General features: G+C 46.3%; 2 protein-coding genes and 1 long non-coding RNA gene across 6 annotated transcripts in view; 1 reads left to right on the forward strand and 2 right to left on the reverse strand.

The window, feature by feature from the left end:
- SIK2 (salt inducible kinase 2) overlaps positions 1–5,271 on the forward strand; it is an 89,124-nt gene extending 83,853 nt beyond the window's left edge. For both annotated transcript variants that reach the window (XM_061593421.1, XM_061593420.1), the window contains exon 15: positions 1,105–5,271. In XM_061593421.1, coding sequence (XP_061449405.1) covers positions 1,105–1,666 — 562 coding nt within the window. In that variant the 3' untranslated portion in view covers positions 1,667–5,271. The remainder of the gene's footprint in view (positions 1–1,104) is intronic.
- On the reverse strand, positions 4,934–14,332 carry LOC133368792 (uncharacterized). 2 transcript variants are annotated; one of them, XR_009758754.1, is made up of 4 exons: positions 13,181–14,332; positions 7,154–7,349; positions 6,037–6,120; positions 4,934–5,209 (listed from the first exon to the last, which is right to left on the reverse strand). It is a non-coding gene; the product is annotated as an uncharacterized LOC133368792 (long non-coding RNA). The 2 variants fall into 2 exon arrangements; XR_009758753.1 differs by having other exon boundaries at positions 4,941–5,209; positions 6,037–7,349.
- Positions 14,333–21,615: 7,283 nt separating this feature from the next.
- Positions 21,616–27,704, reverse strand: part of ALG9 (ALG9 alpha-1,2-mannosyltransferase) — a 34,467-nt gene continuing 28,378 nt past the window's right edge. The window contains exons 13-15 of one of the 2 annotated variants that reach the window (XM_061593558.1): positions 25,592–25,721; positions 24,936–25,066; positions 21,616–22,307 (exon numbers count right to left, since the gene is read on the reverse strand). In XM_061593558.1, the coding sequence (XP_061449542.1) occupies positions 22,181–22,307; positions 24,936–25,066; positions 25,592–25,721 (388 nt within the window). In that variant the 3' untranslated portion in view covers positions 21,616–22,180. Of the gene's footprint in view, positions 22,308–24,935; positions 25,067–25,591; positions 25,722–27,704 lie in introns of those variants that run through there. The other variant, XM_061593559.1, reaches the window with a different exon arrangement.

Here is a 27,704-nt window from a genome sequence, read left to right on the forward strand (position 1 = left end):
CAAAGCCCCACAAGGATCTGAGTTGCCCTGTGATGTATGTGCTTCTCCATCCTGTTTGCCTCTCTGGATTGAATTGAGAGCCAGTCCCAAAAAGAGGGAAAGAAATTCACACCTTTGTTGCTTGTTTCAGCCTGAGGTTTATTTATTTATTTATTTATTTCGTTTCATTTCTAGACCGCCCATAGCTAGTAGCTCTCTGGGCGGTGTACAAAACTGGATTAAAATACAATAATATAATAAAATCAATAACACATAGCAGCAAGTTAACTAACAAAATTAAACGTAAAAACATTAAAATGCCTGGGAATATAGCCAGGTCTTAACCTGGTGCCTAAAAGAAAGTACCGTAGGCGCCAGGCGTATCTCCTCAGGTAAGCCGTTCCAGAGTTCGGGGGCCACCACAGAAAAGGCCCTAGATCTAACAACAATCCTCCGGGCTTCCTGATGAGTTGGTACCCGGAGGAGGAGGTTGCCCTACCTTGTAGCCTGGAAATTTTCAGTGGGCATTTTGTCACCCCAAGGTTCTTCCAAAAGTTCCTTCAGCTCATTTTGTATATTTTCCTGCTTTTTAAATCTATGTGTACTACATAGAATTGGAGAAGCGGCTTGTTTTTCTCCTTTCCTTAAAAAAAAAAAAAGTATTGGCTTCCCTGATCCTAAAGGGAAATGACTTGGAAGTCGGAGTGAGGCTAGCTTTGAATTAACTGGGGGGCTACAGTAGGGCCCCGCTTTTCGGCGGCCTGCTAATATGGCAGCTAAAATTAAAGTAAGGCCCAACTCATATGGGGCTTGTTCCGCTTCTACTGTGTTTTTCGGGCGTCTGCCGCCATTTTATTGACGGAATTCTGCTTTTCAGCGGGAGTCTGGAACATAACCTGCCGTGTGAGTGGGGCCCTACTGTAGTATTTTATCTCATCCTGGCCCTGAATGGAGGTTTGGCCCAGATGTCATTTTAATGTCTGTTGCTACATTGGTGTTCCAAAGGGTTTCTCCCCTTTCCCGGCCCCCCCCGTCCCTCTGGAGGGGAAGTCAAAGGGAATGCAGAAAGAGGTGTGGCCTTTAGGAAAGGCGGAACTGAACTTTTATTGTTCTCTCTTGCTCCAGGCTGCACCAGAAGCGGCTGTTTCTCCAGAAACAATCCCAGCTGCAGGCATACTTCAACCAGATGCAGATAGCGGAAAGTACTTACCCCAGGCCAAGCCAGCTGTCCCTCGCCTGCCATGAAGGGCAGCCGCAGCAGCAGCCGCCACCCCCTCCCCAGTTTAGTTTGGTTCAGCCCCTGAGCCCCGTCATGGAGCCTTCTGCAGAACAAATGCAATACGACCCTTTCCTTGGCCAATATCAAAAGCTGCAACTTGACCAGCCGCCCTCGCCCTCTCATCTGCCAGCACAGATCCCCATGCAGCAGCAGCAATATCCCTATCAGACTTGCCAGTTGCCAGTTGGCACGTCCTCTGAACCAGACTATGCCAGTCAGCATCAACATCCCCTGGGCCCAACCCAGCAGAGCAAGGTAGCAATGCCCGACGGCCGAAGGAGCTCGGGCCCTCCTGGATCACAGTCCAGCTACGAGCCGTTAGGCCTGGTGGAGCTGCCTGGGCTCTTTGATTGTGAAATGATGGAGACTGTTGACCCCCAACATAGTGGTTACGTCTTGGTGAACTAGCACATTTTGGAGTGTTCTGGATGGAAGGTGGATTAGTGGAAGGACAGAAATGTCTGTGGATTTCCATTTACATTCTAACCATAAAATTCATGGCTTATGACTCAACCCTAGACCTTATCGGATGACTATACAAAAACCCTCCTAATTGGTACTAGCAAGGAATTACTGAGCATCGCTCCACAAGAAAAGTTGGTGACGGGGCTGTGGAGAGAGGCACTGCACTTTTTGATGGAAGGAGGAACTCCTTTGCGAGGAAAGAGGCAGCACACTTCTAGGAAGGAAGGAAGTGTACGCCTTCCAAAGTTTTTGGTATTCTGCAAACCATGCAACCCCTGTCAGAGAAAGCCTGGTTGAAATCAGGAGGACAAGAGTGACTGTGGGGCACACCATACTACTTGGCAATAAAAGCAATACATTTTTCATTGGAACTCCACAGTGATGTGGGTTGACATGAAAGCGAATCAGGAAAGTAGCATGCTAGGGCACTGAACAACCTATATCTGAGCTGCTGATGTAGAACTTGACTGCAGCTGATTCTCAGAGGACACACACAGCACCTCTCACAGTCTCCACTTGCTTCTGTTGACTCTTGTGAGGAAATTCCTGATCTTTATGAACCCTGACAAGCCTCTGGATCTTTGACGAAAGGATTCATGTATCCCTATCAAAAGACAGCTAGAGTCAATGTCCAGGATTTTCCCAGAACTCTGTGTTGGAAGACCCTCCACAGATCAATGGATTAAGAACTGGGAGGCAGGGGGGGGAGGGGGAGAAGCCAGGGTGGGCTATACAGTGTTGCCCCAGTGTTGGGGGTGGGGGAATAGCTCTGATCACTGGAGAAGTTGGTATAAGCGGCCCTTGGTTGCTTTTCCCTTTTAAAAGCACCAGCACCTGGACTTGGACTAAACAGTGTGCATTGCTGGTGGTTTCTTAGGCTTTGTATATTTGGACAATTATTTAGGGATTTAGCATTTTAAGGACAAAACAAAACGAGCTTATCAGAAAACCCATGTGAAGTGATAGTGCTGTGCCTTTTGGTTCTTTTTGAGACTCTTACGCTTCCCCCCCTTTTTTTTTCTGAATTAGAACATACCCCATTTATGTCCATGCTGATGCCAAAGTCGCTTCAGAGCCCAAGTTCCACCGTGTGGGATGGAGGTTTGATGTGTTTATGACTTGTTCACCATGACGTATCTGACATGTTAAAAGTATTACAGCAATAGCAGAATCAATAACTGTTGACTTGTTAACCACACCAAGAGGCATCTGCTCTACAAAGCACTTGGCCTAGACCTTTTGTGATGCGTGACATGCTGGCCTCGAATCCATAGGAAAGAACACCGAGGATCCCTTGAATATGTCACCCAAGAGGATTCTTAAGATCAAATCAAATGCTATGACAGTGTTAGGAAAGGCACTAAGGGTCTTCAGTGTCCTGCTGGGAGCAGATAAAAGATCTAAGCACAACCCAGATTTTGTTTAAGCACAAGAACACTGGCCTAGCAAAGTCGATCTGAATGAAGACAAGCTGAAGCCTCGTTCTCACTGAGGAGAGGTGCTCAGCCTGTCTCTGAGTTGTGCCACTTCAAACCACAGGTGTGACAATGCCCCATCTGGGAAAGCGAGCCGCCCAGGAGACAGTTGGCAAGAGGATCTCTGCTACAGCCACTGTCCATTTTAAAGAGGCTTTTAAAGAAAAGAAGCACAAAAGTCAGGCACCCACCGCCAGTTCCTGAAACAGTGTCTTGTTGAGCGTCCCAAATTTCCAGCTGAAAACTGCTGAACTGAGAACTTCAAGTTCAGCCCTAATTTGGAGGGAGTTTGTATGGAGGAGCATTCCATCCTGTGAGCCCCTCCACCACCACCTGCAGTCTGACACGGTGCAGCCCAGCTGGGGTGGCCAGTGTGGCAATGAGAACCATGCCTGTCTTCAAGGGGAGCTTTCTGCTTTCCTCTCCTGACCCATTTCAGTCCATGTACTGCATTCACACTGTGCAATGCTTAAGCTTCCCATTTTTGTTGTCACACCTGCTTCTCCCTAGCTGCTGCCTTTGCCATGAAAACTCCTGCTCTCAGTCTTGGACTATCAGGGCAACAGATGACTTGGAGACAGGCATGTATAGTTTCTGCATAAGGCAGCAGCTTGAATTCAGATGTCCTGAAGAGACGTCTTGCCTTGTGGGATTCCTTCTTGTGGATGATCTTCTTGCTCTTAGGAATCGGGCCTTGGAGTTCTTGCTAGATGACCCAGGAGTTAATAACCTTATGTCAACTTCCAGACTACTACAGTAGGCTTTCGCACCAGGAAAACCTTTCCTGCTATATCCTATGCACCTCACATGAGGTAGGGGGAAGAGAGGTCAGCCACGCTGACTCCAGCTGCTTTATTTCCTTGTAAGCAGCGGGATGAAATTCCACCCGGCCTTGAGACCTACCCATCTTCTACTAACTTCAGTGTGCATATGGTGGAGCTGGAGAGAGAAGCTTAACACAAGACAGCCATTTCTCTCTTTGCTCTGTGGGGAAGAGGCTTCTGTCAACCAGGAAAAGCCAACATAAGCCCTTGGACCATGTCCAGCCCATCAAAGCTTTTCATCAAGGACATGGCAGTATTGGTCTATGTTAGCCGAAACTTTGGTGGGCTGGACATCCCTTGCAGGCTTTACATTGCCTGCCCTGTCTCTAAAGTCTCTTAGTCTCTAAAGTTGTTTTCACTAATAGCTTGCCTGGGAGGAGGGGCCTATGTTAGTGGCCCTGCTTGACTTAATACCTAAGATTTGTGAGCAAGCATCCCCTTTGCAAGAGATTATTCCATGGGTGCTTGGGGAAGCAGAGTCAAAGCTTGTTAGGATCCCAGCTCGTGTGTTCTTGCCAAGGACAGCTGAAGACCAGGAAGTTGCCAAGGACTGGCACAGCTTGGGCCTTGTACAGCTCTTCCCACAAGGCACCCAGAGCACAACTTGCCACAAACCTTAGCCAAGGTAGCTATAGATTTGTGTCCAGGTGCAGCGAGGTGATAAACTTCATTTCTGCTGCTAGTTTCTTTGTACCTCAGCTGATGGGGCAGAAGTTCTGAATGTTAACACTATTGGGCATCTCTACCCCCTTCTGCTTAACAGTCTGTGTTTTTCAGCATTTGGTGTCGTGTCTATTACAATAATGGGGGAGCCCATTCATTTTTCCTCCCCCACGCTCTCAGAGGCGTAGAGCATTGCCTGCCCCCTCTTTCTCTTCAAAGTAGCTGCTTCTGTCAAGTCTGCTGTGTCTGTTGTTAAGAGGATTTGTGTATACTACTGTATAACAACTATTAGCTTTATTAGTTTTAATACAGGTTCCTTTGAAGAGACTTTGGTGAGACGTACATGGGGTTACACAGTTTTTTTTAATATGGAGACAAGTGCAATATGTGTGTGTGGTACGTTCTTTAATATATTTTTTTAAGAAGAGTTAAAAGGGTTTAGTCTTCGCTTTGGGAGAAATGCACTAGTTTTGTGAGCACCAGTTTTGGTGCATCCCTCTGTAGACTTTACATGCAGTTGGACTCTGTAAAAGCAATGACAGTGTATTAATGCAAAATAAAGAACACGGACCTTCTGTTTTTTAAATGTTTGGTGAGCTGCAGTGGCCTCCTCTGTTATTTCACACCAAGTGTGGTAGCCTGGAAGAGATTCTGCACACAAAGGCACCTTTGATTACAAAGCAAGATGCACAGTTCTTTTCAAAAGGCTTCCTTACAAAGATTGCGTGCATAAGAATGCTTTGGTAAGTCACTTCTCGGTCTGGAAACAGACTGTGGGAAGAGTTTTGACATCACAGCCAGAGACCTGACCCAGGAGTAATAACAACTTTTGCTCTGGGGCCCTCCTGGGCTGCCTCCTGCTTCCCTCCATGACTCTTCTTCACCACTTGTTTTCATCCTGCTTGCTCCTGTGGTGGGTTCACCATTCCTACTAGAAGAGCATTTTCTTCTCTTGGGAGTTTTTGCCATTGTCCCTCCCCCCAAAATAGCCAAGCTTTTTGATTGTAACAGACCTTGAGAAGTCTGCTAGGATGGAGCAAATCCAGGAGTGCACCCTTTCCCTCTTCCCCAAAAAAGGGGAAAACTTACTTATGGGGAGATTGCTAACTGCATCAGCAGCACAGGAAGGAGTACCTCCCTTACATTTAGGATGAAACCATTAATGTGAAACATATTATTTCTCTCAGAAATCTAATGCGTGAAGCAAAGCTCATCCCTGCTCTGCCCCACCTCACAATTTGCCCCTCTTTCCCCCTCCCAATATTTATTTCTGGTGCTGCCAGTGGCCCAGACGTGGAGACAAACTCTATAAAATATCTCAGAAGCAACCCTTGTAACATGAGAAGCAAACCTGCTCCTTGCCAAGGTAGTTCTTCAGCAAAACCTCAAGCTGCTCTGCAATTCATGCCATATTGTTGGCATCAGGAGGAAGAGACTATAAAGAAGAAAAAAATACGAGTAATTTTGCAAGACGTCATTGGAATTATTCTCCTTTTCTTTTACTACCTCCCCCCCAAATTAGGATATGAATAATTCTGTTTGCTTGATACATTGGGATTGCAAATTGATTCCACAGCTTAATTAGGGAAAGTTATTATTATTATCCAGACTTGTTTTTCAGTGCAATACAGAGCCAGGCTTTGCAGAGAAGTCATAAGCTAATCAGAAGATATGTCTAGCAAATCTGAGCTATTTGATAAGCAACAACCTCTGAGTGCAGTTACATAAAATCTAAGGTCTCCCTCGTAGTGTGATGTGAGTTGGAGGAAACAGAATTGGGAAACTGAGCTGGATGGACATGGAAAGAAGGAACATTAGCTGTTAATAATCTGCACAGGGACATCTACTGTTGCAGGCTAAATGGTCCATTAGTCTGAGCTAAGTAAGACTCTTGTCTGCTCCTTCAGTCTCATAGCAAGCATGGTATGAGGACACTACCAATTGCAAACCAGTGTGTGCCCCTCCTCATCCTATTTTCAGTCCTGCTTTAGCAAAGGTATCTGTTGCCTCCTGTGGCAGGGAGTTCCACAGTTCATTTATTGCAGTGGGAGGTGGGAAATACTTGGCTTTTTTTTTTTTTTAAGATTGTTGTGTGTGACTCACTGACTGCCTTCCCACCAAAATAGTTGCATATGGGAGAATGTTCATAATACATTATGGGTTTTTGGTTGTAGAGCACGGACCCCCATTTTACTAACAAGCCAGGCAAACAGAAATGTGCCAGAACACCTTAAGCAGTCTTCCCCAACCTCGTGCCCTCCAGCTGTTTGGAAATACAACTCCCATAAGCCCCAGCCAGCGCATGTGCTGGAGGGCACCAGGTTGGGGAAAACTAACTTTAAAAGTATCCTGCTTCTGTCAATGAGACAGAACAAGGACAACGCGCCGTGTCCCACTTACTCCAGCTCCCTTTTAACCTGGGATTCCACAGATTGGAGCTGAGTCCCTTTCTGTGCTTTGTACCATACCTTCATGGGGTTTGCCAGTGAGTCTTGCCGACTCTGCTCCCAGCTCTCTCATGCAAGGCTGTGTTTAAACTCCTTTTCTCACATGGAGGCCAAGTCTTGAATATTCTTTCCAGCACCAAAGCACTGCTGGGCCAGATACGCCAATGATAAATCCAGCTCGATGATCACAGGGTTACTTACGCCGACTTAGTCCTTACTTGCAAAAAGATGGGGGGGGGGCAAGTACATTTCATATCATTTTACATTGTAAATGCATTTGCTCTTCTGACAGTCTGTTCTTTTGGAAGGTTGCTATTCAGATAAGGAAAATGCTGGACCAAATTTTGATGTGAAACTATAGCAGTTTAAGATAAGTAGACCTTTTTTTTCTGAGCTTATTCTAATGTTCCTTTTGTGTGAGTTGTTTGTATAAAAAAATCCTCCATGTGTTGGAAAAGTGGCTTAATGTCTATTTTGTGTGTGTGTGTGTGTGTGTGTGTGTGAGAGAGAGAGAGAGAGAGAGAGAGAGAACAGTTGTTGGAAACCTTTCGTTTGTCTCAAAGTATTCAGCATAAATGGTAATAATCTGCCTTTTTTTTTTTTTTTTTTTTGCAAGAACCCATTTGAGGTGTGGGGAATTTGCTACTGAGAGCAGTATGAAGCAAGTTGTTGAAACCAGAAAGGCTGTTTGCTCTCCTAAGGAGTCCAAGATGAAGTTCTTTTCTTTTTTTCCCCCTCGGCATGGTACGCTGTGCTCTATAAAGGGTTAGCCAGCATTTTCAAGCCACTAAAACGATCAGGTGCCTTGTATCTTGGAGGCTTCTAGAGAGAATGGAAGCGGAGAATGTGCTCCCGATGACGTCAGCTGGGTAAATAATACCCTGCATTGAAATCGCCAGAGTATGCATTACCCTTTCAGCGAGGCCCTGCTGGGGCCATCCTCCTGCAAAGAAAACTGCACAGACCGGATGCCTTATTGTGCCTTTAGATCTTTCTTTAAAAAAAAAAAAACTAGTGCAAAACAGTAGGAATTCAAATAAGCAGAAGAGAAGAGGAAAGCGAAGTGGAACCTGGGCATGTTCAATGTGGGAAAGAAATACATTTTTGCTGGCTTCATTCTGTCTGCCTTACTTGCCAGAGAGTCTGTCAGTCATCTATTTCCAAATTCAGCACCCCAACGATTGCACATCTGTTTCCCCTTTTTTGTTTAGCCCTCAGAGAACTTGGCAGCATCTCTGTTGCTCAGTTGTGCCCTCTGGTTCTGCCCTCAAAGTTTTCCAGACAACTCTCAAGTTACTAGTTAACGTCGTCTGGAAGCAGAATAAATTTTAGCAGTATTAAGTATTGCCTAACTACTCTGCATCTCAGGACTTGTTTCCTAGTGGCAAAACCCATAAAGCCTAAATGTCTGACATCCATACTTGCTTAGGTGAAACAAGTAATAACTGATTCCAGCCACCAGGCACTCACCTTTGGGTGGCTGATGGTTCTCTGGACAGAAATGGTTCCAGATAATGGTCCTACCTATCCATTTATACAACACTTTATTTTGCAGCTATAAGGTGATGTTTTGAAAGTGGGGGAGAAGGGCCCCAGGCCCTTTGGGGTGCACCCTTTGGTGAGAAAACCCTTTCGACGGATTTTGTCAAGTGTTAAATCCTCCAGTTCTCATGCTCTCCAGCTGCTAATTCATCTCAGACTTTCAACAAGTGGCAGTCACCTAGGCAGATGTGTTGGCATGGCAACAGCTCCAAGGAGACGCTCTGTTCATGCTCATCAGTGTCTGGCCTGCAATCACCTTGTGCAGGAGGCACAGCCGCTGCCCCTTCTCCCCACCCCCAGTTATAGTTACAGCGGCACTTTGATTAGCGTGAATAATTCATAAATCTCCACGATCTTTCATCCAGCTGCCGCAATGCACATGGGAGCCAGGCACAACATGAATAAATTGTCCACTGGGGAAATGTTCCCAGAGGGAGCAAAGAAATCGGCTGACATTCAGTCTCAACGTTTTTCATGTTTCTTCTGAATGGATCAACTTTTCATGATTCGTGTGTTAATATAACTGGGAATGGAAATTAGGATAACTAAAGTAGTTCTTAGCATATATATTGGCTCAATAAACCTTACAACAGCCCTGTAATGTGGGGCATAATTACCCCCAGAATGCAAAAGAGTTACTTACTGACACCGAGAATCTCACTAGTGTGTTTACAACAAAGACGAGCTGAAGTGTAGATTTGTGTTGACTCACAACTTGCACTATTAGCCATGATTCTGTATCAGCTTCCAAACATGATGACTGAGACTTAAAACTGTTTTGAATCCAAGAGGATGAGGAGGGAGACAGCATTTCCCACTTAATATTTCTGATTTCCAATTGGCACCCTTGGTGGAGACTATGGCCCAATCTACATTATATATTTAAAGCAGTATTGTGACACTTTAAACAGTCGGGGCTTCCCCTAAAGAATCAGAGCTACAATTCTCAGAATTCCCTGGGAAGAAAGCTTGACTGTTAAACCATTCTATTGTAGCTCTATGAGATGAACAGGGGTCTCCTAATGACTCTCAGTACCCTTCACAAACTACACTTCCCAGGATTCTTTGGGGGAAGCCATGACATTTCAAAGTGGTATGACATAAAATGTATAGTAGAAACGGGGCCTATTCCCTTGAGAGCCAATATTGTTGAGTAAATAAACAAGAGAGGTGAACTCCGAGCAGTGAGACCAGAGAAGCCCAGTTTTGTCCTGACTTGGCCATAAGGCTGGGATCTTGGCCACTGGCAAGTTTGCTGTTTCTTGGCCTCAATGATGCTTCTGTAAAATGGGAATACTGTAAGTGGTCTTTTTCGTATTGCTGTTGTGATTGCAAAGGCAATAAAACATATTACAACAGGCTAAATACATATTTAGTAGCAAATGAGCCTATTTTCCTCATTGGATCAGCAGAGGTTCAAGACAATGAATGACCAGGAAGTGTTTTGTGACCTGCCAACGGACCCAGGTGATTCATTCTTTAGTAACATTTGCTTGTTCCTCTCCCTTCCACAGTTAGCCTTGAGCTCTGAGGGGTCCACAAAGTTGCCACTTCTTGCCAGAGCAAGACTGAATCAGCAATTGCCAAGGAAATAGGTTTTTATGATATTATTTTGAAATTTCACAATGTGCGCTCCTCATTATCTCCCTTTCTCATCACCATGTGGGCGAATGCCTTGGACAACACCTGGTTGGCAGCCTCCCCCCTTAAAACAATGACAACAACATAACCCTTTGGCCCCTAAAGTGGATGCCAATTCCTGCAGGCAAGCTGCAAAGCACAATGGGCCACCTTGAGTCAGCGGACGGTTGCCTTGGCTGTCCCTGATGGATGGATGGAGGCGGCCACGCTCCCAGGCAACTGTACTTGAGAGGCAAAATTTCTTGATTGGCAGGACGATGTGGGTGTGAAGGCTGTAATCCTATTGAACTCAATAGGGCTTACTCCCAGGAAAGTGGGGTTGCTATGGCAGCCAAAGCTTCTGTAGGCAAAAGCAGGCTGTACCTAGCTTGCTTGCTTTAAAAACAAACAAGGATTGGATCCAGATTTAGTCATAGTTGGAGTAGACCCAGTGAAATCCCATTGGGACTGAAGTGCATTGGTACTTGAGATCTAATCCGAAGTATGGAGGGTTAAGGACATGTGTGCAGCCCCACTGGGCTAATCTAGATCAGAAGGCCCTGTGCTAAATTTTAATAAAATTAAACAACTTCAACCTAGATTACCTATATTTATGGTCTCACTCTTCTGTATGGGCACTTGCAGGCTGTTGCTGTTTTCAAGTGGGATTCAATCACATGCCACAAAATTTCTAGCGATTCTGCCCCGTAGTACCTGGTTTGAATCTGGATAGCCAGCCAATCATCTTGCTAAGCAGTTTACATGCACTTGTGGTAATTTCCAATTTGGTAAATGGCCATCTGTATTCCGACATTGGTTCTTTGTGGCTTGAGTACAGAACAGAACATAAGAAGAGCTTGCTGGATCAGGCCAGTGGCCCATCTAGTCCAGCATCCTATCCTGTTCTCAGTGGCGAACCAGATGATCCTTCTGGGAAGCTCACAAGCAGGACCTGAGTGCAAGCGCTCTCCCCTCCCCTCCCCAAACTGATATTTGGAAGCATAACACCAACTATGGAGGCAGAGCATAGACATCATGGCTAGCAGCCACTGACAGCCTTATCCTCCATGAATTTGACTAATTCTCTTTTAAAGCCATCTAGGTTGGTGGCTATCACTGCCTTGTGTGGAAGCAAGTTCCACAGTTTAACTGTGTGCTGTGTGAAGTAATACTTTGTCCATATCTTCCAACATTCTGCTTCATTGCATGTCCATGAGTTCTAGTGTTATGAGAGAGGGAGAAAAGCTTTTTGCTATCCACTCTTTCCATGCCAAGCATAATTTTATACAATTCTATCACCTCTTACTCACCTTTTCTCTAAACCAAAAAGCCCCAAACCCTGCAACCTTTCCTCATAGGGGAGTCGCTCCACCTCCTTGATCATTGTGGTTGCCCTTTTCTGAACCTTTTCCAACTTTGCAATATCCTTTTTGAGGTGAGGTGACCAGAACTGCACAGTTTTTCAAATGCAGCCTCACCATAGATTTATACAATGGCATTATGATATCAGCAGTTTTATTTTCAGTACTTTTTAAATGATCCCTAGCATGGAATTTGCCTTTTTCACAACTGCCACACACTCTGGTCAACATCTTCATTGAGCTATCCACTACGACCCCAAGGTCTTGTTCCTGGTCAGTCACCATCAGTTCAGACCCCATGAGCATATATGTAAGATTTTGTGCTCCCATATACATAACTACATTTGTTTACATTGAATTGCATTTTCCATTTTACTGCCCATTCACTCAGTTTGGAGAGGTCCTTTTGGAACATTTCACAATCCTTTTTTGTTTTAACGATGCTGAACAATTTAGTATACTCAGTAAACCTGGCCACCTCACTGCTCAACTCTAACTGTAGATCATTTATGAACAAGTTAAAAAGCACAGGTCCCAATATCGATCCTTGCAGGACTCCACTTTCTACAGCCCTATTCATTTATTCCTACTCTTTGCTTTCTGTTTCCTAGTCAGTTCCTGATTCGCAAGAGGATCTCTCCTCTTATTCCATGACTGCTAACCTTACTCATAAGTAAGGTAAGGTATCTTGTTGAAAGCTTTTTGAAAGTCCAAGTACACTATGTCCACTGGATCACCTCTATCAGTATGCTTGTTGACACTCCCAAAGAACTCTAATAGGTGAGTGAGACATGACGTACCCTTGCAGAAGCCATGCTGGCTCTGCTTCAGCAAGGCTTGTTCTTCTATACGCTTGGTTCTTTTATCTTTAACAATGCTTTCCACCAGTTTTCCGCGACAGACATTCAGCTAACCAGCCTGTAATTTCCAGGATCCCCACCGGATCCCTTTTTAAAGATTGGCGTTGCATTGGCCACTGGGCTTATCCAAAGCAGGCCCTCATTTTCTGAAGGCTGTTTAGGAACATAAGCTGCCTTTTTACTGAGTCAAGACTCACTGGCTCCTCTAACTGTGTATTGTCAACAAAACCTGGGAGCAGCTCCCTCCAGGGTTTCAGACAAGGTTCTCTCCCAGCCCTATCTGGAGATGCCGGGGATTGAACCTGGGGCCTTCTGCATGCAGAGCAGATGCTCTGCTACTGAACTGCAGCCCTTCTCCATAGTACGTTGTGTGTGTCTGACAGATATATTCATCTCTGTGCTGGAAGAAGTGTGCTTTCTTGATATGTGGACAGAGAGAGAGAGAGGGAAAGTGTGTATTTGAACCAGAACTGTGTGGGAACTTGTTCTTCAGAAAATTTAAGCATTTTTGCTAACAGTTCTCATAAAAACTCTCCCCTTTGTACTGTAATTCCCAGGATGCCTTGGGAGGGAAGCATGTTTCAAAGTTGATTTAGTTTTGCAGTGTAGTTTTGGATCTCTAGAACAAAGCAAAGAATTCTATGGATAGAAAAGAAAACTCTTACCACCACCAGTTGCAAAATATTATGATCATCATGTCTCAGAATGTTCTCCGGCCCTCAGCCTGTGCCTCTTGCCTTCTGCCCCTGATGCACTTCAAAGCCCCCTGGCTCCTGCTCTGGCCTCCATTTATCAGCTATTTATTTATCCTTGTTCCAGTTCAAAGTCCAAAACCTTCCAGTCTTGTTTTGTTAACGTTTTTTTCTCAAAAACAAGCACATTTTTGATACGCAGCCAGCAGGGCTGGGCTGAGTCATGTTCGCTTTCTGTTGGTACCAAGAGGAATTGATTCTGGCACCGCATGGATCATGGCGCAGTTGCTCACGAGGAGCACTGTAAGATGAGCGGGCCAATGCCTCTCTCCCCCATTGTTGTTCCCTGTTCTTTAGTTAACACTTGTTACTGTGTCAGCCCTATAATATCCGCCTTTTGAGACTGTGTCCTTTGAGCTATGAGGAGCTTTGAGGAGGGGAGAGATGGTTGCCCCAGGTAAAGCAACAGAGAGCAGCGCCCAGGTCGAATAACAGGCACAGGAAGGGGCCATAGCTGCAGAAGGTCCCTCATTCAATCCCCAATGGCTTCTTCAGGTAGGCCGGGGAATGTCCCATCTGAAACCCTGGAGAGCAGCTGCCAGTCAGTGTGGACAAGGCTGAGCTAGATGGAACAATTTTCTGACTCGGTATAAGGCGTTTGTCATTTTTGAGAGCTGCAGCTGCGCTTTTTGAGCAGGGCCATTGCCAGCCTGTAAGCTGCTGCAGCCCAGAGCCCGGTGCGAATTCATTCTTTCAGTCAACAGCGAACAGCAGGAGGATTAACACCAAGACACAGCCCGCTGAGCTCCCTCTGCCTCTCTGGCTGCTCCTCCACCAGCTCATCATCCCCCAAGGGAAAGTCAACATTAGCTCTTCAGCTAGAGAGAGGTAGCCGGGCAGCATGACCCGTGGACAGAGAGCGGAATTGCCTGTTTTTCTCCCGCAGAGAGCGAGAGAGAAATTGGGTCCAGCTGAAGCGTTTGCCTTGCTTGCTTTTCTGCCCTCGGATGGGAATTCAGAGGAAAACAAGAGCTCTTCTGAAAGCTGATTGAGGCAACTGGGACAGAGCCAAAACCAACTTCAAGGCCGTGGGCTCCCTGGAGAAGTGTCGCTGCATTCTTTGTGGCTGCCCGGTCACAAGGCAAGCCCCATGACGCAACCCTGTCTATTTACTGAAAGGAGCCTGCCCAGCACAGACCCTCGTGGTGCCAAGGCAAGCTAAGGTCAAGGGTCCTCCTCCTGGAAGTCAGACTGGGGGTGCTCAAGGATGGTGCCAAAAAGGCAACACCTCTTAGGTGGTGGAAATCTCTCTGTGTAAATACATACATACATATATATGCAATCCTTCCCTTTAATGCCTGGCAAGGACAAACTGTGCACCTCACAAGGTCAAAGAACAGTGACGTAGACCATTGATTAGTTTGTAGTGGAGTACAAACTGAATGTCAAAAAACCCAAGTGTAACACCACCTTTTTAAATGCTCTCAATACTTGACAAGGGTATTTTCCCTCAAGATGAAACAGCTCCTTGCGCTGGTGCTCCTCCTCCTCCCTGCGTACTTCACCTGGTCAGCCAACACAACCCCCAGTTATGGGGCTTTAAAGCCAAAATATGATATAGAAATATTCTGTAAATAAATAACCCAGAGCCTAAACAGGTGAAGGGGTGACTGAGGAGAGAAAGCCTTCACTAGCCTGCAGGTAGATCTGAATGTCTCCATCTTTACATGGTTTTCTCCTGCCTTTCTGCCTTAGCAAAGATCGTCCTGCAGGCCAGGAACTCTGTAGAAGCAGAGGGTGCACGAGAAGCTTAATTCCATCAATCCATCAATATTTGCTCTTCCCCACAAGCTGTTACGAAAAACGTTTCTCATCGGCTGGAGCTTGTTTTGATGGGAGGTTCCTTTTCCTGGAACATCTACCCCAAGTCTCTCTGTCTCGCCTCCCACTTGTTAGGAAGCTATCGTCACTCTGTCAATATTTACAGAGGTGAACTGTTCCAGGTTGGATCAGGAAGAAAAGAGTGGGATCTTGTGTATGAAACTGTCTGCCATTCTTGGAGGGTGCATGCCACTAAATGCCAGTTGCTGGGAATCACAAGTGAGGCGAGTGCTGTTGTGCTCAGGGCCTGCTTGTGGCCTTCCCAGAATGGGCATCTGGTTAGCCACTGTGAAAACAGGATGCTGGACTGGATGGGCCCCCTTTGGCCTGACCCAGCAGCCAGGCTCCTCTTGTCATGTCGGGAATGGTAATTTTGCATCAGATATTGGATTCTGCATAGCATTTCTCTACTGAAGAATTAATGCCTTTGACAAACTCTGTCCTCCATAGCCAAAGGAGCCCCTGAGCTGCTACCTGTTGGTCCTTTGGTGCAGATTTCCAGACCTGCCTCCTGTCAGCCCCAATAAATATTACAATTAATTTACTGATCTGGCATTTCCCTCTTCTTAAAAGGAACTCTGGGCCAATGACAGACCTGTCAGTTCTGTGTGCTTCACTTAGCCTGCAAGAGCTACTTAATCTGTTCCCTTAAACCTCTATTTACATGGTAATTAGAAAGGCATCCTGAGGTACCTAAAATCAAATACCTTTCTTGCCGCATAATTTTATTTAGTTTAGATTTTCTGCCAAGATATCCTAACAAAACAAGGCCTACACATAAAAATGGAACAGCCCAATGAGTATTCTTAGGCAAGGGTCCAACGTATCTTTTCAAGCATTTATTTTATTTTTAAAAAAGATTCTATCCCACCTATTTCTCCAAAGAGACTCGAGGCGACTGACAAACAGTAATGGCAAAATAAAGCAGCCCCTTACCCTCCCCTCACCAACCCCCCCCCCTGTGTTCTAGCTTAGAAACTGATGCCTGCCCTGCACCTCTTCAGCTCCGCCAGAACAATCATGGAAATGCTTGGGAATCAGCCTGGAGCTGCTCTGAATCCGACGGTGGCCTAGCTTGTGTTTTGGGGTCGGTTTCTCCTGTCCCGCTGGTAATCCAGATACAGCAGCTTCGTCATTATGCTTTATAGCTCTAAAGGTAAAGGTGTCCCTGCACTTGTAGTGCGAGTCATTTCCAACTCTTAGGGTGATGTCTTGCGACGTTTACTAGGCAGACCATATATATGGGGTAGGATTGCCAGTTCCGTCCCCGGCCTTTCTTTACCCCCCAGCATATGCCGGGTACTCATTTTACCGACCACGGATGGATGGAAGGCTGAGTGGACCTCGACCCCTTTTACCAGAGATTCGACTTCCTCCTTTCATTGGAATCGAACTCCGGCCGTGAGCAGAGCTTTGGCTGCATTACCGCCGCTTACCACTCTGTGCCACAGAGGATCTTTTGATAGCTCTAGGCAGCCCCAAAGGAATACACAAAATTTTCCAAATCCCACCTATTAGGCTGAATTCAATTGTTACTGAAAGCACTTTGTCTTAGATTAGAATCCTAGTGAGAAGGGCCACAGGTATATAATCTCCCTTACTCGCAGGAGTAAGTGGTGCAGAAAATCAGCTAGTGATTACGGGGAAGGGTTGTAGCTCAGTGGTGGAATTGCTGCTACTAGTCAATGTAGTGATACTGAGCTAGACGGACCAAGGATCTGACTAAATATAGGGAAGTTTTGTATGGATAGAGATGGGCTGCTTGGGTTTTCACTAGCTGGATAAAAATGCTGATGCTAGGTCTTAGCCACAGGATACTTTGGTAATTAATGTGAAGCTCAGAAGAATGGGGGGGGGATCCAAGCTCCCTTTGAATCCAGCAAAGTCACCTTTTTGCTACAAGCGCCTAAATATTATTAAAATTCCTGCAACAACTAGGTTCTGCATTGGGGGGTGTCGAAGGTTAGCTGAGGGGCAGAAGCGGAGGAATTCCTAGGAAGCAAAGATCCTCGTATTTTTTCTGACCAGGCCAACATCCCCTAGTTTAGAACTGTGGCAAAAAATAACTGATATTTCTAAGCAAATCTTGTATGGAGGCAGCAGTTTCCTAATCTAATAATAGGCCCGGCGCTTGTTGATGGCATGATTCATGCTGTGTTGCGTAAACCAGCTGGAAGGGTCGCTCCAGTCTCCCAGAACATCAGCTTGAGACATCGTGACTTACAAAGCCTCCCAATTGCTATCTGCCTTTCTGTATATAGCAACACACAAGTGAGCCTCCTTTTTGCCCTTCCGAGCAAATGGGAGGGGGCAGGGAAGAAGGGTGCCCACTCTTGTGGGAAGAAAGATCTATATGCCTCTATGCAGCCTGGTGTGTGAAATAATAAGGTATTCCTAGCAGTTAAGGAGGGTTGAATTTTTGCCTTTCAGGAGAACATAGCTTTGGAATGCCGAACAGATTGGAGCAGTGACCATAGTGCTAGTTAAACATACAATGGCCAATGGCCAAACAATCCAACACAGCCACTTTTGACTTCAAAAGAGGAAACTTCCCCAAAATGAGGGGATTGTTAAACAAGAAAGTTGAAAGACAAAGTCCAGAGGGTCAAATCACTCCAAAATGCTTGGAAGCTGTTTAAAAACACAATATTAAAAGCTCAAGTAGAGGATATACCACCTATCAGAAAAGGTACCACCACCAGGGCCAAGAGGATACCGGCGTGGTCAACAACTATATGCTGTTGGAGGCAAGATTTCCTTCAAAAAATGGAAGTGTTGTCTGAATGAGGAGACTAAAAAGGAACACAAACTCTGGCAAAAGAAATACTAGCAGACAAGAAGGGATGCTAAAAACGAATTTAAGGAGCACATTGCTAAAAACATAAAAAACAACAAATTATTTAAATACATTCAAAGCAGGAGACCATCTAGGGAGGTGATTGGACCCTTGGACGACAAAGGAGTCAAAGTTGTAAGCTAAATGAATTCTTTGTCTTCACATATAGGGCAGATCCCTGTGCCTGAACTAACATTTGCAGGAAGAGAGTCTGAGCAACTGAGGCAAATAGTGGTGACGAGAGATGACGTTCTAGGCTTAACAGATAAAATAAAAACTGACAAGTTGTCAGGTCCAGAAGGCATCCACCTGAGAGTTCTCAAAGAACTCAAATGTGAAATTGCTGATCTTCTAACAAACATATGTAACTTGCGCCTCAGATCCGCCACCATACCTGAGGATTGGAAAGCGGCCAATGTAACACCAAACTTTAAAAAGGGATCCAGGGGGAATCCTGGAAATTACAAGCCGATTAGCTTATGCCTGTCCCAGAAAAACTGGTAGAAAGTATTGTTAAAGATAAAATAACCGAAGAACGAGCCTTGCTGAAGCAGAACTAGCATGGCTTCTGCAAAGGTTAAGTCTTGTCTCACTAATCTATTAGAGTTCTTTGAGAGTATCAACAAGAATATTGATCCAGTGGACATAGTGTACTTGGACTTTCAAAAGCTTTTGACAAGATATCTTACCAAAGACTCCTGAGTAATGTTAGCAGTCATGGAATAAGAGAAGTCCTTGTATGCACCAGGAATTAGTTAAGTAGCAGGAAGCAGAGAGTAGGAATAAATTAAAGAGTTCTCCCAATGGAGGCATGTAGGAAGTGGAATCCCCCAAGGATCAGTATTGGGACCTGTGCTTTTTGACTTGTTTATAAATGACCTAGACTTGGGGATGAGCAGTGAGGTGGCAAAGTTTGCTGATGATACCAAATTGTTCAGGGTTGTTAAAACAAGAAGAGATTGCAAAGAGCTCCAAAAGGACCTCTCCAAACTGAATGAATGGGTGGTAAAATGGCAAATGCAATTCAATGTAAACAAGTGTAGAGTTATGCATATTGGAGCAAAAAAAATCTTAATTTCACATATACACTCATGGGGTCTCAACTGGTGGTGACTGACCAGGAACAAGACCTTGGAGTCATAGTGGATAGCTGTTGAAGATGTTGACCCAGTGTGCAGTGACTGTGAAAAAGGCAAATTCCATGCTGGGGTTATTAGGAAAGGTAGTCAAATTCCCAATATAATAATGCCATTACAGAAATCTATAGAGAGGCCACATTTGGAATACTGGTCACCTCACCTCAAAAAGGATATTGCAAAGTTGGAAAAGGTTCAGAAAAGGGCAACCAAAATGATCAAGGGGGTGGAGCAACTCCCCTATGAGGAAAGGTTGCCAGGTTTGGGGCTTTTTCGTTTAGAGAAAAGGTGAGTAAGAGATGATAGAATTGTATAAAATTATGCATGGCATGGAGAGTGGATAGCAAAAAGCTTTTCTCCCTCATAACATTAGAACTCATGGACATGCAATGAAGCTGGATGTTGGAAGATTCAGGAAAAACCATAGAAAGTATTACTTCACGCAGCGCATAGTTAAACTATGGAATTTGCTCCCACAAGAGGAAGTGATGGTCACCAACTTGGATGGCTTTAAGAGTAGACAAATTCATGGAGGAAAATAAGGCTATCAGTGGTCACCAGCTATGATGGCCATGTTCTGCCTCCATTGTTGGTGGTGTATGCCCCTGTAGGCCAGTTGCTGGAAATCACAAATGTGAAGAGTGCTCTTTGCACTCAGGTCCTGCTTGTGGGCTTCCCATGGGCATCTGGTTGACCTCTGTGAGAACAGGATGCTGAACCAGATGGGCCACTGGCCTAATCCAGCAGGCTCTTCTTACGTTCTTATGATGTGGACAGGAATGAAGCCAATGCTGTTAGGAAGAGGGAAAAGGACAATTTGGCAAGTTCATGGGACCATCACACAGCTGCTCACATTCAAATGGAGCCACTACTAAGTTCAAGGCGTTGGTTTTGGTGTATAAAGCCCTATGCAGCTTGGGACCAGGATACTTTAAACAGTGTCTCACCCCTCATGTACCCCATTGATCACTGCACTCTGAAGATGAGGGCCTCCTGTAGACACCATCTTATCAGAGATCCATTCTGCACAACATAGGAAGCGGACCTTTAGTGTTGTGGCATCAACACTCTGGAATTCCCTCCCCTTAAATATTAGACAGGTGCTGTCTCTGTTGTCTTTTAGGCACCTAATGAAGACTTACCTCTTCCAACAAGCCTTTTAAGTAGAGATCTTTCCCAGTCTGCATCTTGCATCTGTACTGGTATTGTTTTCGCTATTTTTATTATTTTATCTCTTGTTGTTTGCCAGCCTATCTCCTTTTGGGATGATACATTTAATTAACTAATTATAAAGAATGCTGAAGACAGCCTTGGTGGTTTCCAAATGGAAACTAGCTTCAACTGTGGGCTCTCCTGAAGTCTGTTGCTCACACAATCCAATACCACAGTCGCTTTCCCTTTGCAACTGTCTAGACATAGCTCTTGCCCTTCCTTTTATGGCAACACTATCAATGTTATCACTGATAAAGCTATCAATAGCGACTAGCCATGAGGGCTCTGCTATCCCTCCACGGTTGTAGGCAGGATGCTTCCAAATACCAGCTGCTGGAAACCACAGGAGGGGAGAAAGCTCTTGTGCTCAGGTCCTGCTGGTGGGCTTCCCATAATGAGCATCTGGTTGGCCACTCTGGGAATAGGCTGATGGACTAGGGCTACTGGCATGATCCAGCAGGCTGTTATGTTCTCATGATAATTCACCAGTTTTCTAGTTTAAAACCTTTGTATCTTGTCCTGCTGTTTGGGTGGAGATGTTAATTTATTCCCATCTCTAGGCTTCCCCACTGGGGGGCCCTGGATGCAACTAATCCATCAGCCAGCAGCTCTGTTCCCAACAACAGAAATGACTTCCATGTTACATATTTAGTTGCATAACATTTGTGGAAAAAATGAAGCTACTGTGTTTGCTTCCTTAAATTCAGATGAAGAGACTAGTGTCAACTTGCTTACTTCTGGCTCCTGCTTCCTCAAATGTTGTCTGAGAACAACTTATTTTGTAAGATTTTTAAAAACAAGCACTGATACAGGATGAAAAAGGACCTGCTGTCTCCCACCTGACCCATCAGCCATACTTGGTGCAGGGCAGTCTTCTCGGACACTTAAAAGTTAGTCCTAGCCTCAGAAGAGAGGCCTTGGTTTCCCATCGTGAAATAAAATATCCACTGCCCAGTCTCTCATATGACGTAAGCCATTTTTCCGTCTCCTTGGATAATGCAGTTAGACCGGAGTTGTTGGTGGGAAGAAAGACGACTCTCTCTCACACACACACACACACTCTCTCTCTCTCTCCTTCCATACATAAAACTCTTTGGAGAAGTACAACCCTACTTTTTAATCACTAAAGACACAGTTTTCATAGTATGTACAGGACACAACTGTATTCCACAGCGAGAGGGGGAGCTCCCTTCCTCATCTTTGTAAATTTAGGAACAGTATGAAGCCAGACATTTCACAAAGCAGCTAGAATGTAGAGGGAAAAAGAAAACGGGGGGGGGGGTTGGCAGCAGCTGACAAGACAGACAATGGACGTTTTTAAAATAAAAACCCATTCACACAAGTCATGTTTCACTGAATTATGTAATTAACAAAGTCACAGTTCCTGAAAGTGCAAGTTATCCCTACTCCGCCTGAGTCAAGGAAGGCCCTTTTCCTTGGAGACCCACCAGGGAGCGTCTTGCGAAGCTGCCTTCTCTCTCCCTCCCTCAAAAAGGCCTCTCAAACAAAACAACCCCCCCGGCAATTTCTCGCCAGGGCTGGCAGGATGTTCTGTGGTGGATGAGAGATGCTGAAGCCCTGCACTACAGGGCTATCCTGCAGCCAGGAACTTAGTAAACCTTCTCACAAACCATGGTTTCTGAGCCTGTTGACTACTCAGTCAGGTTGCACCTTGGCAATACTTCCTGGGAAGAGTTTCTGAAAGTGAAAGAGAGCCCCAAATGGTGGCAGATCCAGTCTCTTTCATCCCTAGCAGAAGAGCCAGCCAAAAAGGAAAAAAGCTTCACAAGCATTTCCCCACCACCACCGCTGCCATGCCCACACCTGCAAAGAAATGGGGGTGGGCAGGTGGGGTTAAGAAGCCTGAAGCAGAAGAAGCCAGGCTTTCTGGCTGGTGATCGCTGGGCCTCAGGAGCCCCCGGCTTTTCTCCTGGCTTGCTTGAAGCGCCGAGGCTTCAGGATGGTATAGTTCACGTAGGTTGTGTGCTGGTGGGACAAGAAGGGAACGTAGACGGCCCGAAAGAACTTTGAAGACCTGGAAAGCCAAGAACGTGTTTAAAAACAGAAGGCATGACACACACCTCTCTCTCTCAAAGGCAAGCTTGGTAGCGGCAGTGCACTGGAACAGGCCGGTCCAAAGGGAGAACAGGGGGTTCCAAGACTCCCCAGATATGCAGGAAAAATTGAGGGCTCACAGGAAAGGGAGAACAAAAAGGAAAAATTAGAGGAGGGAGACTGGCCTCCTTAGGCTACAGGGGATGGGGAGGAGCCAGGCGGCGTGGGGTGAGGGTCTCCTTGGCTGAAGTGCTGGCCACATGCCTGTGCTTGCCTCAGCTGGGAGCCCCAAACCACCTTGCCCTTCCCTCCCCTGGAACTGGAGAGCTCAGCCAATGCAGAATTAAATGGACCCGGACAAAGCCGCTGCCGGAGGAGCATAATTAGCCGATGGCTCTGAGTGCTCTCTAATTCAATTAGCAGCACCATTTATCAGAGCCAACAGAGAGTTACCACAGCACTCGCTGACGTCAATGGGGGACTCTTTGTGTCCCAGAAGCCTCTGGTTCAGCACGCACGAATCGAGCAGCAGGGGTCATTCAGTTTCCCAGAGAAGCAGAGCGGCAGTTGCAGGAAGGAGAAAGCTCACTCATCAGGCAGCAGGCTCAGAGTGGCAGGTCGGCCCACCAGCCCCCACCGGCTCTCTAGCGCCATCTCTGGTGTGTGCGTGCATTCCTCCCTCCTACCCTAGCCGTTTGACCGCAAAACAACAGCCCCAACCCCCCAAATGTTATTTGAAAACCCACCTCTCAGAAACAGCATTATGTGCATATTACTGCTACCATTACACAAAGCATTTCAAGCACAGGGTCGTGGCTGTCTCAGGTACAGATAAGCTGCTGCCACCGCACAACTCAAAGGGCCCACCCACACAGAAATGCATGGGGAACGCCAAGCAGCAGCTGTGGCCAGTGTGGAGGTTTATGATTTACACACAGTGCCTGGAGACCACAAAGGGGGCGGAGAGGCAGGCTGTTGTTAGCAGGCAACTTCCCCTTGAGGGATCAGGAGTTAGGCAGCTGGCTGCGCTGCAGTGGAGGTCAGCCTGGCAGAGAGAGGGGCAGCCAGGCTGAGGTTTGGGTCCGTTTGCAAGCAGCCACATGACCTCTCTCCTCCCTTCATCTCGTCAGTCGTTGAAAACAGCCAATAGCTATTGACGGTTCCATTCTTCTCCCCCCCCCTCCCCGGCTGCTCTCTCTTTTTGGAACCGCTATGTTTGGATCAACGGAGCAGCTGCCAGAACACAGACTCTGCCAAAATCCAGCACACCCCTCAGCTCCCTCCTTCCTCTGAATCAGGAGCATGGCAAGCAGTAACCAGCTGTCAGTGCTATAGGAGGACCTTCCACCAATTTCCTGTACAAAGGAAGGGAGGAAAGAGGCTTTGGGTTCCAGTTCACCGTCGCTGCTCAGAACATTTAGGAATCAAAATATAATTCCTGACTGAGCCCTTGTGTCTCTTTCCAGTTGTTAAGCCCCTTCCACCCTAGCACACGTAAAGTGATGAACACAACACTTCCTCTGGGCACACGCAGAGCACTAGCGCCGAGTAAACACATTTGACATTAGAGGAAAGGATTTCCCCAGGGTGGAGAGCAAGTTCCAGCAGACTCCAGCTCAGACACCTTCCTTCCCAGAAGCAAAAGTACCGGAGATATTTGTCTCACTGTCAAGAGTGTCTATATATCGTAGAGTTATTGCAAGTGCCAAGCCAAACCACAGTGAAAATTCCTGCTTCATCTTCACACACAGAATTATGCCAGTTTACACCAGCTATGGAAAGAACTGGATATTTAATATCATCTACTTTCTTTAGATTCAGTACCTTGGCAGAAAGGCCCAAAGATGGAGGCAGCTGCTTGGGATGCTGCCTCTCTGGATCACCAGCCCAGTCAGCCGCACCTCCTTCTGCCATCCCCTCCAGCTGACAAGCGAGTTTCTCTGGCAAGCTGGTAACCTTATTAACACACTGCCGCCACTCTCCGCAGGGAAATTCTCTCAGAGCCTGCTTCCCATCCACCCACCCACCCACTCATCAAGCTTTTTTTTTTTTAAAGATAGCAATTCTCGGCCACACTCTTTTATCTTTTAAAATATATATAAAGAGAAAAGTGCAGGGAGTGCTAGGGAAGCCAGACAGCCCGGGGGACTCTTCTGAGGAGCCAGACGTGGTGCAACGGCCAAAGTTAGGCTGGAAGGGAAGAAGAAGTGGATTGCATGGAGCCCCCAAAAAACGCCGTCAGTGGCTTGCAGGGTTGGCAGATCTTACCAGAAAAGAGGCACCACAGGCCTTGCTGAGCAATTATTGCTGGGGGGGGTGGACAGGAGGAAGGGGGTGGCACAGGGGAAGTGCAAATTTAGAAAGTGAGGGGATGTGATTAACTTCACACCCCAGTAATCTTTTTTAGCAGTCTACAGCTCACTTGCTAGGGAAGGATTGGGGGGGGGGAAGAGCTGCTGGCTGCCAACAGCGTTCTCTGCTGCTGTGGGGGGGGAGTGTGGGGAGATTCCTTCCTTGATATCCTCGAGTGCAACTCAAACTCCAGACAGAATCTCTGCCCCCCACAATTCTCCTTCCCTCTGTTTGTGTGTGTGTGTCAGCTTCTTACCTTGAACTATCGAGGAAAGGCTTGTAAGCAATACTGATCCATTCGTCTTTGTTGGCTGCATACCTCGGCTGCCTGGGCGTTTCTGTTGCGGTATCTAAATCCACCAGGTAGTGGCATTTGGAAATGTCAAACTGAAGGGAGAGAAGACATTTTGGGTGGGTTCCCTCACCTGCGGGGATGCAAGTCACACAGCATCAGGGCTCTCTCTCTGCAGGGCCAAGTTCACCTTGCCTTCCTCATCCACACAAGAGCAACAACTGAGGCGCTTTTCTGCACTACACCATGCAGCTGAAAAGGAGATGTGCAAGCGTCTCACATATCCACTCTTCAGCCGCACAACAGAGCCCATGGACTTTAAATATATCAACAGGATTTCTCTGAGTTAATGTCTTTAGGACCGGGAGTGTCGGTACTGCTTGGTGAACACAAATCTACTAAGATAAATGCTGAATGGATACAGACAGTTCTAGTCCACTCCTTTGTCCTTCCTCATTTGCATCCTGTGACAACTTGGTGACATGACTTGCCACTCTAACCTGCAACCAGTCTTATCTAAGTGCAAACTGCGACCTGGGAAAGAAGCAAGAGAGGCTGCTGTCTGTGGGAAGGGGCAGGCGTGCCACCAGAGTATCAGGGAGAGGAGCAGAGCCACTTACGTATCGGGAGGGCTCTTCCCGGTTTTGGTCATTCATGTCTGTTGGAATGATGTGTGTGGCCGTTGGTCCGTTGGCAAACGGTTTTGGCAACTGGCCCCTGAATTCTGATGGAATGAACTGAAGCTGCCAACTGCAGAAGGAGGGGGAAATAATATTAAAACCCTGGAGCTGCTGAGGGCTTTTAACATGCAAACAAAAAGCCACGGCAATGGCTGACCAAGCAAGATGAGGGCCGTGAACACAGCGGGAGCTTGTCAGCTCTCCGCAAAGGAACAGCTCACACTCATGGTAATTTGCAGACCACGGGACCCGGCTGTGTCTATGGGTCCCTGGATTGTAGCCTTTGTGGGCAAATTGGGAAGGGGGGTCCATGTTCACGGTCCCGTTATCAATCATTAACTGCTTTTCATATTACAAATTCTATGTGCCTCCCCCAAACGTTAGAGGGTTGCAAAACAGAGCGAAATGGAATGCTACAGTCATGACAGGTCAACATGCTGGGAGGGTGTGTGTGTGCGAGAGAACAGCACAAGAGAACAAAGGGCCATAGTCAGAAAGAAGGAAAACGAAGAGGCTACTGTTGGCACAAAGCCTTTTAAAATTCATACTCCACCTACAAGTTCCAAGAAAGGTTGTGTCAAGTATCATTCAGAACACATCTGCTACAGCAGGGCAAGAGCAACCCTGACAGAAGGCGCTTCTGTGAGGCAGGGGATTCAGACAGTCTTTTTGTCCTCTCTGTGCCTTTACTCACACTCCAGTGACTCTAAGAACGCAGCCCTCAGATGCTCCTGGGCCCTAATCACCTGCAAGTCCGGCACTAATCCCGGCTCTTGTAACGCTGCTGCAGTTTTGATGTAGTCTTGGACAAGTTTTGTTCCCTCTTAATCACTGATCCCATGTGACGGTGCTGGGATTTAATGCCTCATTCTCTTTCCCTCTCTTTTTATTTTTTAAAAAAGACATCCGTCAGGCGCATTATGGTCTAGGTGCCCTTAGGTTATTAAACCCTTGAAGTTATAGCTACGGTAATGTCTCTGCAGGGAAAGCTGCCTTGGTTTGAGGCTGCAGGGGCACCAAAAGTGCAGCCTGGTGTGTCAGTCTTACTGGGAAGGCTCAAATGCAAAGTTGTGTTAATCAATAGCCAAACCTTAAATAAATGAATAAACCCTTACAGTTCTGCACTTGACCAAATCGAAAAGAAGCTGGATTTGGCCTTCTGCACAAACTGAGCAGATCTGCATCTTGTCTCTTCCTCTGCATAAGTCCTTTTCTGCAATTATTTGCGCAACTGATGCAGATGAGGGGAGGGCCAAGGAGTTATGCAGGTCACAGAAGCTCCTGTGCCCCATTATATTATTGGCAGCCATAAGGCCTAGAAAGCTTGCTTTTTAACCTACATACACCACTGCCCGGTGTTCTACAAAGGCAGTGCTCTAGGTCACAATGGAAACCTGTCCAGCCAGCCCTCTACCCACTTCTCTTTCTATCTCGCTGACCTCAACACCTTCCTTTCATCCTTGCAATGGCCAAAAGCATCCCAGTTCTTGTCACCATCTGTGTATGTGCATGAAGAACATGGCCAGTGTGACTGCGAATGAGGTGCCCTCTTAAACTATGCAAGCAACCTCAGATTCTGGTTTCAAATCTCGGTTACGGCTGGCAACCTGGAGCCAGAGGCGGGGAGGAGGGGGCTATCTCATGGCTCCCAATCTTCTATGGCGGATCTGTTTTTTAAAAGAGAATGTAAGAAGAGCCCTGAGGCTTGCTCAGGCCAATGGCCTGTCTAGTCCAGCATCCTGTTCTCACAGAGGCAGCCAGATGCCAACAGGAAGCTCACAAGCAGTTCCTGAGCACAAGAACTCTCTCCCCACCCGTGGTTCTTACAGCAACCTGTATTCAGCAAGAGCTTGTTTTTAAATGCCATTGGTTTTGCTTGTTAGTCTCTTTTTGTTTCAAGGTTGTATTTTGTCTTGTTTTTGGTTTTACTTTTATCTCGTTTTGTACTGTGTCAATTTTGTGTAGGCTTCCTTGTGTACTTTTGAAGAAAGGTGGGGTACAGATGGGGACAATTTGGAAGGCTGATAGTTACTGTAAGTGGCTGGCGCAGAGG

Source organism: Rhineura floridana, chromosome 12, assembly GCF_030035675.1.
Source record: "Rhineura floridana isolate rRhiFlo1 chromosome 12, rRhiFlo1.hap2, whole genome shotgun sequence".
Lineage (NCBI taxonomy): Eukaryota > Metazoa > Chordata > Lepidosauria > Squamata > Rhineuridae > Rhineura > Rhineura floridana.